The 12,211-nt window shown below is 42.9% G+C and overlaps 1 protein-coding gene across 1 annotated transcript in view; it reads left to right on the forward strand.

The window, feature by feature from the left end:
• Window positions 1-669: 669 nt before the first annotated feature.
• LOC109918735 (nuclear GTPase SLIP-GC-like) overlaps window positions 670-12,211 on the forward strand; it is a 140,931-nt gene continuing 129,389 nt past the window's right edge. Inside the window, exon 1 of the mRNA XM_048612969.1 lies at window positions 670-736. Coding sequence (XP_048468926.1) covers window positions 670-736 — 67 coding nt within the window. The remainder of the gene's footprint in view (window positions 737-12,211) is intronic.

Here is a 12,211-nt window from a genome sequence, read left to right on the forward strand (position 1 = left end):
CAAGCTATCCTAGATCTGGTCCTGCGTAATGAGACAGGAATAATTAATAGTCTCATAGTTAGGGATCCTCTTGGAAGGAGCGAACACAGTGTAGTTGAACTAAGAATACAGATGGAAAATGAGAAGATAAAATCCAATACCAGGGTCCCGTGCTTAAACAAATGAGACTACAAAAGGATGAGGGAGGAGTTGGCTGAAGTAGCCTGGAAGCAAAGTCTTTATGGTGGGACAGGTGAGGAACAGTAGAGGACTTTCAAAGTAATTTTCAAAGTGCTCAGCAAAACTGTATACCAGTAAAAAGGAAGGACTGTAGAAAAAAGGGTAATCAGCCATGGATGTCGGAGGAAATAAGGGAGGCTATCAATTTGAACGATAAGGCATACAAAGTGGCAAAGACTAGTGGGAAACTAGAAGATTGGGAAAACTTTAAAGGTTAGCAGAAAGCCACAAAAAAAAAGCTATAAAGAAAAGTAAGATAGAATATGAGAGTAAACTAGCTTAGAATATAAAGACAGATAACAAACGTTTCTACAAATATATAAAATGAAAAAGGTAAACACTGGTCCTTTAGAGGATGAGAAGGGGGATTTAATAATGGGAAATGAGGAAATAGCAGAGGCATTGAACAGGTATTTTGTGTCGCTCTTCACAATAGAGGACACGAATAACATGCTAGTATTTGATGACAAGGAGACCAAGGTAGGTGAGGATCTAGAAGCAATCATTATCATGAAAGGTAAGAAAGTGTTGGGCAAGCTAATGGAGCGAAAGGTAAACAAGTCTCCTGGCCCTGATGGAATGCATCCCAGGTTCCTAAAAAGATGGTGGGAGAAATAGCAAAGGCACTCGTGGTAATTTTCCAAAATTTGCTGGAGTCTGGGGCAGTTCCAGCAGTTTGGAAAACAGCAAATGTGACGCCATTGTTTAAAAAAGGAGGTAGACAAAAGATGGGGAATTATAGGTCGGTTAGCTTAACTTCTGTAGTGGGGAAAATGCTTGAATCTTATCATCAAGGAAGAAATAGCAAGACATCTAGATAGGGATTGTCCCACTGGGGAGATGCAGCATGGGTTCATGAAGGAAGGTCACGTTTAACTAATTTACGGAATGCTATGAAGACGTTGAGTGGAGTGGACAACGGGACCTAGTAGATTTGGTGTATCTAGATGTCTAAAAGGAATTCGACAAGTGCTGCACAAAAGGCTGCTTCATAAGATAAAGGGGCATGGTGTTACGGGTAATGTATTAGCATGGATAGAGGATTACTTAATTAACAGGAAGCAAAGAGTGGGGATAAATGAGTGCTTTTCTGGTTGGCGATCAGTGACTAGTGGTGTCTCTGGGATTGGTGTTGGCACTGCAATTGTTTACAATTTACATAGATGATTTGGAGTTAGGGACCATATATAGTGTGTCAAAGTTTGCGATGACACTAAGATGAGTGGTAGAGCAAAGCATGCAGAGGACTCTGGAAGGTCATAGAGGGTTATAGATAATTTAAGAGAGTGGGCAAAGGTCTAGCAAATGGAGTACAATGTTGATAAATGTGAAGTCATCCATTTTGGTAGGAATAACAGTAAAAAGGACTATTATTTGAACAGTAAACAATTGCAGCATGCTAGACAACAAGGTGTAGAGCTGGATGAACACAGCAGGCCAAGCAGCATCATAAGAGCAGAAAGGCTGACGTTTCGGGCCTAGACCCTTCATCAGAAAACTGCTGTGCAGAGGGATTTGGGTGTCCTTGTGCATGAATTGCAGAATATTGGTTTGCAGGTGCAACAGGTAATTGAGAAGGCAAATGGAATGTTGTCCTTCAGTGCTAGATTGAGTTTAAAAGCAAGGAGGTTATGTTATGTATAGGATGCTGGTGAGGCTGCACCTGGAATACTGTGCAGTGTTCTGGTCTTCTTACTCTAAAAAGGATGTACTGGCACTGGAGGGGATGCAGAGAGAATCACTGGGCTGATTCTGGAGTTGATAGGGTTGGCTAGTGAGGACATCCTGAATAGACTGGGACTATATTCATTGGAATGTATAAGAATGAAGGGTGGGATCTTATAGAAACATATGAAATTATGAAGGAAATAGATAAGATAGATGGATGGGGGATGTTTCCACTGGCGGGTGAAACTAGAACAAGAGGGCATAGCCTCAGACTTAGGGAGAGCAGATTTAGGACTGAATTGAGGAGGATGTCTACCCAAAGGATTCTGAATCTGTGGAATTTCCTGCCCAGTGAAGTGGTTGAAGTTTCCTCGTTGAATGTGTATAAAGCTAAGATAGATACATTTTTGCACAGTACATGAATTAAACGCTATGGTGAGAGGGCGGGTAAGTTGAGCTGAGGCCGTGAAAAGATCAGCCATGATCTTATTGAATGGCAGAGTGGGCTTGAAGGGCCAGATGGCCTAATCCTGCTCCTGGTTCTTGTGTTCTTATGTTCTGAAATGGAAGAAGCTCAGTAGGTCTCGTAGCATCTGTGGATGGTTTTAACTCTGGTGTGACTTCTTCAGAATACTTCTCCATCATTTCCTGTGTTTGATTTGGATTTTCAGCATTCACAGTATTTTTCTTTTATTCAATACATCTCACTCACCAGTTTTACCGGTTTCATCTTGTAGGCACGTTCTAGAAGACATCTCTGGCTTTTCTGTGCTGGTCAAGTGCTAGAAATAGCAATATTTTCTGGATATCACGTTTAGAGTTTGCTTTGTTCTAGTTTCTTCAAGTATTTCTTCATTTTTCTTATAAGATGTAGGACGAGGAGCCAAAATAGGCCATTCAGCAGTCGACTTTATTTTGCTGTTCAACGATGGCTGATCTGTTGATCCTCGACACCGTTGTTATTTCATTATGAAAGATAGAATAGCATTACATATATAAAACTCCACACACATAAACACGTGCACAATATCTTAGCTGCGTTCAATATTATCTTTTCAGCTGTGACCAAGTCTTCCTAAGTTCTGGACAGGGCATCCGTAATCACATCCAATTTTCTGGCAACATGGATGATTTTCAAGTGGTAGAGTTGAAGAAACAAACTGGCATGCTGGGTCTTAAACCTATTACTGAAGTTAGCAGGTTGTGGGCAGTATAGACTGGATCTCTCTCTCTGTGCATTTCAAACATATATCTTCAAGTGTTTGAGAACCTGTAATAAACTAAAGGTTTCCTTCATGACTATGGAGTACTCTTTCTGATGCTTGTTTATTTTTTTTTCAAGAAGTAACCGATCAGCCTATCTATTCTGAGTTCATCTTCCTGAAGGAGGCCAGTGCCTTCCATGAAATCACATGCATCACTGTCTGCTTTAAATGCCTGTTTAAAGTTTGGAGCTGCAAGTACAGGCTCACTTATTAAAATGGCTTTCAGCTTTTCAGAAGCTGTTTGGCATTTCTCAGTGCACACAACCTTTGCTCTATTGTGCAGTAAGTCTGTCAGTGAGGCATCTATTTTGATTTTAGGATGTATTTTCAGTAGAAGCTACACACTTGCAAGAATCTTATGATTTCCCATTTTATTGCAGGAATAAGGAACTATTCAACTGCTTGTGTCTTTGCAACCCTGAGCAGTACTTGTCCTGGCTCAATACGTGTTCCACATAGGTCATTGGGGCCTTAGTGAAGTCGCTCTTTGTGATTTTGACCACCAGGTCAGTTAACATTATTTTCTGGAAAAGGGCTTCCAGTTTATCTAGAGAAAGTACGAACTACCGATGCTGGAGTCAGAGATAACACCGTGTGGAACTGGAGGAGCACAGCAGACCAGGCAGCATCAGAGGAGCAGGAAAGTTGACGTTTCAGGTCGGGACTCTTCCAGTTTATCTAAGTGTGTTTCCCATGTGTTGCTGTACACTAGGAAGTTGTCTAGTTACACAATGCAGTTTGATACTACAGCCACTATCTAGTGGTATGTTGAAGTGACAGGCAACAAAAAGCTCAAGATCATTTTTGCGTTGGAGCGTAAAGCAGTCGCCCAGTCGGTGCTTCGTCTCCCCAATATAAAGGAGACTACGTTGCGAACAGCGAACACAATATACTGGATTGAGTAAAGTGCAAGTAAATCACTGCTTCATCTGGATGGTGTGTCTGGGTAGCATCAGAGGAGCAGGAAAGTTGACAATTTGGGTTGGTAGAAAGGTCCCAACCTGAAACAACTTTCCTGCTCCTCTGATGCCGCCTGGCCTGCTGTGTGCCTCCAGCTCCACACTGTGTTATCTCAGACTCCAGCATTGGCACTTCTTACCATCTTACTATCTCTAGATAAATTGGAAGCCCTTTTCCAGAAAATAATGTTAACTGACCTGGTGGTTAAATTCACAAGGAGCGACTTCACTATTCTACCTTAAATTCCCCCTAAACCTCCTGCCCTTTACTTTAATTCTATGCTCACTAGTTATTGACCCGTGCTGACTAACGTGAAACATTTCTCCCTGTCCACCCTGTCTATGCCCCTCAGTTTTGTAAAGCTCAATTGGGTCTCCTTCAGCCTTCTTTGCTCTAGGGAAACTAACCCCAGCCTATGTAGTCTCTTGTCATGGCTGAAATCTGCCAATCAAGACAATATCCTGGTGACTGTCCTCTCTACTTTGTAGAGCTGTGTTTGGGTATGAGCACAACTGATGAACTCCAGCTACTGCTGGTAGGCTCAATTATTTGGTGCTGCAATATGTTTTTAGTCTCCTCCCAAACATGGGCCAGCTTTTCTGGCCTAAACAATGAGGATATGACCTTCTGGAAGGGATTCTCCCATATCCACATCATGTAGATCTAGGGTGTTACAGCCTGGCTTATCTCTAAACAATTTCTTAAATGCATGGAGCAGTCTCTTGAAGCCTGCTCACTGTTCTGTGCTTAAGTAGATGAATAAGGAATTGAAATTTGCTAGTATTTGTATGTTGGTTAACTGGGTAAGTAGGGCCTCACCCAAAACTCCTTCCACTTCATCCCCATTCGTCTTCTAGATCAGTGGATATTGGACAGACAATTACCTGCTTGTCTGAGGAAGGACCTTCAATTCTGAGGAGGGGTCACTCAACCCAAAACATTGCCTCTGATTTCTCTCCACAGATGCTGCCGGACCAGCTCAGTTTTTCCAGCCATTTCTGTTTTTGTTTCTGATGTCCAGCGTCTGCAGTTCTTTAGGTTTTGGTTACCGGCATGTCCTCTTCTTGTCATTGATATTGCTTTATCATCTTGACATGGTACAGCCTTTGCTTTTTACCCCAGATGTGGGGTCTCAATCATACAGCGCAGAAAATACCCTTCGGCCCATCGAGTCTGCACTGACAACCAAAGTACTCATCCAAATATATTTTAAAGCTGGTGAGGCTTACACCCTCTACTACCTTCCCAGATAGTGCATTCCAGATTCCCATCACCTGCTTGAAAAAAAAAATGTTTTCTCCCCCCCCCAAATCCCCTCTGAATCTCTTACTCCTTACCCTAAAACCATGCCCGCTCGTGATTGACCCCTCAACCAAGGGGAACAGCTGCTGCTCTCTATTCGCCCTGTCTAAACCCCTCAATTTTATACATCTCTAGTCATGTCCCCCCTCAGTCTTCTCTGCTCTAAAGAAAATAATCCAGCCTATTTAGTCATTCCTTATAGCTCAATTGCTCCATCTCAGGCAATATCCTGGTGAAACTCCTCTGTACCCCGTCCAGTGCTGTCACATGCTTCCTTTTAATGAGGTGACCAGAACTGCATACAGTACTCCAGCTATGGCCTAACCAATGCTCTGTACAACCCCAATATTACTTCCTTGCTCTTATATCAATGTCATGACTGATGAAAGCAAGTATTCCATGTGCCTTTTTAACTATCCTATTCACATGCTCTGCTGACTTCAGGGATCTGTGAATAATTACCCCAAGATCCCTCTCTTTCTCTAACCTACCTAGTGTCCTGCCATTCATCAAATACTCCCTCATTTTGTTTCTTCTTCCAACGTGCATCACCTCACACATTGGCTCAGTGGTTAGCACTGCTGCCTCACAGCACCAGGGATTCCACCCTCAGGTGACTATCTCTGTGGAGTTTGCATGTTCTCCCTGTGTCTGCATGGGTTTCCTGCGGCTGCTCTGATTTCTTCCCAAAGTCCAAAGATGTGCAGGTTAGGTAGATTGACCATGCTAAATTGCCTATAATGTCCAGAGATTTTTTTTTGTATTCATTCATGGGTTGAGGGCGTTGCTGGCCAGCATTTATTGCCCAGAGGGCAGTTGAGAGTCAACCACATTGCTGTGGGTCTGGAGTCACATGTAGGCCAGACCAGGTATAGTTGGCAGTTTTCTTCCCTAAAGGACATTAGTGAACCAGATGGGCTTTTCCAACAATCGACAATGGATTCACGGTCATCATTAGACTCTTAAGGTGAGATATTCATTGGATTCAAATTCTACCATCTGCCATGGCAGGATTTGAACCTGGGTCCCCAGAACATTATCTGGGACTCTGGATTAACAGTCCAGTGATAATACCACTAGGCCATCGCCTCCCCTGCAATGAATAGGTTAGATGGATTGGCATGGGAAATACCATCTGTAACTTCCTGTAACCTACAACCATCTTCACTATTAACCACTCTACCAATGTTGGTGTCGTCTGCAAATTTGCTGAACATTCCTTCCTTACATTTTCATCTATATTATTTACATATGTAACAAACAATAAGGGTCTCAGCTCTGATCCTGGACACCAGCTCCAGTCATTCAAACAGCCTTGTAACATTATCCTTTTTGTCCTTCTTATACGCCAGTTTCTGATCCATGTCGCCAAGTTTCCCCCAGTTCCAAATGTTTTAACTTTGTCAACCAGTCTCACATGTGGAACAAAAACAAAAGTTGCTGGAAAAGCTCACCAGGTCTGGCAGCATCTGTGAAGGCAAAAAACAGAGTTAACGTTTCGGGTCTGGTGACCCTTCATCAGTTCTGAGGAAGAGTCACTGAACCCGAAACGTTAACTCTGTTTTTTCCTTCACAGATGCTACCAGACCTGCTTAGCTTTTCCAACAGCTTTTGTTTTTGTTCCTGATTTACAGCATCCGCAGTTCTTTCGGTTTTTATTTAGTCTCCCATGTGGAACCTTACTAAAATCCATATAAACTACGTGAACTGAACTTCCCTCATCCACACACTTGATCACATTTTCAAAAAATTCTAACAAATTTCTTAGGCCTGACCTCCCTCTGACAAAGCCATGCTGACTCTGCCTAATTAACTCATGCCTTTCCAAGTGGGCATTAGTTTACTCTTCAGAATTTTTTCCAATAGTTTCACTACCACTGTGAGATTCACAGGTCTAATTTCCTGGTTCAACTCCACCACCCTCTTAAAATGTGCAACCACATTAACCATCCTCTATGTCCTCTGGCACTTCCTCTGTGGCCAGAGAGAAATTAAAAATTGGAAATTCACTTATCTTGGCTACTCTGTAGGGACACTTTGGGTTGTCATATGAGGAGCAGTTGAGGAACTGGGTCAGAACTCCATTGCGTTTAGAGGGACAAAGGGGAATCTCATTAAAAATTACAGAATACTGAGAGTCCTGGATAGACATGGAGATGTTTCCCCTCGTAGTAGAGACTAGGACCTGACAGCATAGCCTCAGAGTGGGATGACCCTTTAGAACTGAGACAAGGAGGAATTTCTTCACCCAGACAGTGATGAATCTGTGAAACTCTTTGTTGCAGAAACCTGTGGAGGCTAAGTCATTGAGTGTATTTAAGGCAGATGGGTTCATAAGGGGATTAGGGTTATGGGGAGAAGGCAGGAGAATGTAGTTGAGAAACATATCCCTAATAGAATGCAAAATGGGCCGAAATGTCTACTTTCTGACCCACTGTGTTATGCTCAGGTTGCCCATGACTTTATACAGCACTTTGGATGTGAAATTTGAACTCTGGTCCAACTGTATCTCACTGGGCAGACCATACCAGGAAATACTGGATTGGATTAATTCTCTTATAACAATCTTGCTAGATCAGACTCCTCAGGAGAGCAGTCTCTGGGAAATGAGTATCCACGTTCATGATGGTAAGGCTATGCTGACATTGCCCTTTTTAGGGCAGGGGTCCAATCACACCTTAACGAACATTTCCCCAAAAGCTTGCAGGGGAATCATAGGTGCAGGTCTTATTGCAGATCTGGGTTTCCCCAAGTAATAAGAAGTCATTATAATGCAATAATGCCTGTAGATTTTATTATGCAAATAATTAAAGGAAAAGATTTTAATACTGCTTGCAGATCTTTGGCTTTGGAGAATGTTGTCTAGGTATTTGGATAAACAGTCCAGTGACAATACCACTAGACCATCGTGTCCCCAATCTTAAAAATCCCCTTACCTTAAAATCAATGTCCCCTGGTCAATGATTCCTCCATCAAGGGGAAGAGTTTCTTCCTATCTGTGCCCCTCAATTTTACATATGTTATCTCTCAATCTCTGCCAGTCTGAGAAAAACAACACCAGTCTGTACAGTCTGCTGAAACTCTCCAGCCCAGGCAACATCCTGGTAAATCTCCTTCGCATCCTCTCCAGGGAATCATAGAATCCCTACAGTGTGTAAACAAGCCCTTCGGCCCAACAAGTCCACACCGAACCTCAGAGCATCCCACCCAGACCCATCCCCCTATAACCCACCTAATCTACACATCCCTGAACACTATGGGCAATTTAGCATGGCCAATCCACCTAACCTGCACATCTTTGGACTGTGGGAGGAAACCGGAGCACCCGGAGGAAACCCACACAGACACAGGGAGAACGTGCAAGTTCCACACAGACAGTCGCCCGAGGCTGGAATCAAACCCGGGTCCCTGGCGCTGTGAGGCAGCAGTGCTAACCACTGTGCCACCATGCCACCCCCAGTGCTATCATGTCGGACAAACTCAACAAGGTCTTTCTGATCTACGGAGCTTCTAGGGTCCTACCATTCATCACGTATTCCCTTGCGTTGTTTGTCGTGCCCAAGTGCATCACTTCACACTTGTCCAGATTGAATTCCATTTGCCACTGATCAGCCCATTTGACCAGCTGTTGATATCCTCTTGTAGGCTAAGGCTACCCTTCTCATGATTTGACACCTCTCCAATTTTTGTATCATCTGCAAACTATTGATCAAACCTCCCACATTCAAGTCTAAATCTTGATTATGTTCTGAGGGATTACATGTTTTTTGGACGATGGCATGGATGTTGGACACTATTATAATCCCCATCTGATGTCATTACTCAGCAAGTAGAACCCAAACTCAGATTTGGCTTGATAGATCACATTGTGTTTTTTTTTAGGTTTTACTGAGGTGATCTGAAGTACAAACACACTATTCTACAAGAGACAACAAGGTGCAGGGCTGGATGAACACAGCAGGCCAAGCAGCATCATAGGAGCAGAGAGGCTTGTTTTTAGCAAAAAACAGAAGTTCTTGAATTGAAACAAATGAAATCAAAACAACAAACCAAACTGTTTATGTACACAGACTTAAAGGGTTTGAAACACCTGGTAAAACACAATTCAGTTAATCCCAAAGGCAATCCTTCACAGTTCTCAACGAGCGAGAATTCCCTTCTATAGGGCTTAATTCAGCTGTGGCTTCAATTCCCAGTCTTCACAATCTGGGAGCATGTTTCTTGAGTCTTTATACTGCTGACATTTCACTTTCATATCTTCAAGTAACCCTGTCAGAGCTTTAACCAAACACTTTAAGCGAGGAGAGGGAGTTGCCCTTTTGAGAAGGGAGGACAAAACAACGGTGCTTAGAGAAGATATTCTTGAAGGGTCATCAAATGGTTAGAACTTAGAAACAAGGAGGGGATGGTCACTCTTTTGGGGCTGTATTATGGACCCTCAAATAGCCAGCGGGTACTAGAAAAGCAGATGTGTAGAGACATTGCAGATACCTGTAGGAATAATAGAGTACTCTATTATTGGTTGGAGATTTTAATTTCCCCTGTATTGACTGGGCCACCCAGACAGGGTGGAATTTCTCAAATGTGTCCAAGAAAGTTTCCTAAATCAATATGTAGAGGGCCCTACTTGGGAGGGTACAACACTGGACGTCCTCTTAAGAAACGAGGTCGGGCAAGTGACTGAAGTGTCAGTCGGAGAGCACTTTGGGTCCAGTACCCATAACTCTCTTAGTTTTAACATAGTAATGGAAAAAGATAGGACAGGTCCACATGTTAAGGTGCTAAACTGGAGCAGAGCCAATTTTGAAGCCATTAGGCAGGATCTAGCAGAGGTGGATTGAGTGGGTCTGCTCGAAGGAAAAGGAACAACGAGCAAATGGGAGGCTTTTAAAAGTGTGATGTCAAGAGTTCAGGGACAGTATGTCCCTGTTAGAGTGAAGGGAAAAGCTGGCAGATTTAGGGATCCCTGGCCGACGAGGGATATTGAGGCTCTGATCAGGAAAAAGAAGAAGACATACATTGGGTTTAAGCTATCGGGCTCAAGCGAATCCCTTGATGACTATGAAAAGAGTAGGAGCATACTGAAAAGGGAAATGAAAAGAGCAAAAAGAGGGTATGAGATGGATCTGGCAGATAAGGTTAAAGATAATCCCAAGAGATTCTGTAGCTATGTTAAGGGTAAAAGGGTGGCTAGGGAGAGAATAGGTCCTTAAAGGTCAGCATGGCCATCTATGTGTGGAGCCACAGGAGATGGGGGAGATGTTTTAATGAATATTTCTCCTCTATGTTTACTGAGGAGAGAATCATGGATGCTAAGGAAATAAGGGAAAAAGTGGGGGTGATTTGGACCGCATACACATTACCAGAGAGTAGGTGTTTGCAGCCTTAAAGCATTTTAAGCTGGATAAATCCCCTGGGCCTGATCAAGTCCATCCTCAGATGTTGTGGGAGGCTAGGAAAGAAATTGCAGAGGCTCTTGCAGAGACTTTTGCTTCATCTTTAGCCACTGATGAAGTTCCAGAAGACTGGAGGGTGGCTAATACTGTTCCATTGTTGAAGAAAGGTAGCAAGGACATGCCAGGGAACTACAGGCCAGTGAACGTGACATCAGTGGTAGGCAAGCTATTGGAGAAGATACTGAGGGACAGGATCAACCAACATTTGGATAGTCAAGGTCTGATTAGGGGTAGTCAGTAGGGATTTGTGCATGGGAAGTTATGCCTGACAAATCTTTTAGAGATTTTCGAAGAGGTAACTAAGAGGATTTAAAATTAGAGTCCGTACACTGAGGTAGACAGTTTCCTAACAGTTCTAAATCACCTCTCTTTTACATAAGCAACTGTTTTACACATTCAGCTTCGGCTAACAATTGTGCAAATTTGTCAAACTGAAACTCAAAAGCTTTTTCTAAGGAGTAAACAATAGGTGGAGACGTAGCCCAGAGAGAGAACAGCAATGACCAAGGAATGGATAATAGTGAATTTAAGGAGAAAGATAATCTGATAATTGGGATCACTAGTGGGTGAAAATGGGTTGGCTGTGGTGAAAGCAGCCTATGTGATGACGAGGCCTGATGTTTGGGGTTGGGGAAAGGTGCTCAGGCCTTGCAGTTATTGAACTCAACATTGAGTCCTGAAGGCTGCAGAGTCCCCAGTTGGAAAATGAATTATAGAGTTAAACAGTATGGAAACAGACTCTTTGGCCCAACTTATCCATGCTGACCAGGTTTCCTAAACTGACCTAGATCCATTAGTATGATTTGGCCCATATCCATCTAAACCTTTACCTATTCATGGACCTATCCAAATGTCTTTTAAATGTTGTAATTGCACCTGTCTGTAACACTTCCTTTGATTTCTGAAGAAAGGTCTAGGCCCGAAACGTCAGCCTTCCTGCTCCTCTGATGCTGCTTGGCCTGCTGTGTTCATCCAGCTCTACACCTTGTTATCACACTTCCTCTGGTGGCTTGTTTGCACTATCCTCTTAAAAAGTTGTCCTTTAGATCCCTTATAAATATTTCCCCTCTTCATCTTAACTAGAGAGCACAGGTTTTTAGGCTCCCTTGCCCTGGGGAAAAGACCTTGGCTATTCATCTTATCTATGCTCCTCATGATTTTATAAACCCCCATAAGGTCACCCTCAGCTTCCTACGCTCCAGGGAAAAATGCCACAGCCTATCCAGACTCTCCTTATAACTCACACCTTTCAGTCTCAGCAACATCCTTGTAAATCTTTTTTATACCCTTTCGAGTTTAACATCCTTCCAATAACAGGGTGACCAGAATTATACAAAGTAC

Source organism: Rhincodon typus, chromosome 27 (assembly GCF_021869965.1).
Source record: "Rhincodon typus isolate 14 chromosome 27, sRhiTyp1.1, whole genome shotgun sequence".
NCBI classification, from domain to species: Eukaryota; Metazoa; Chordata; class Chondrichthyes; order Orectolobiformes; family Rhincodontidae; genus Rhincodon; species Rhincodon typus.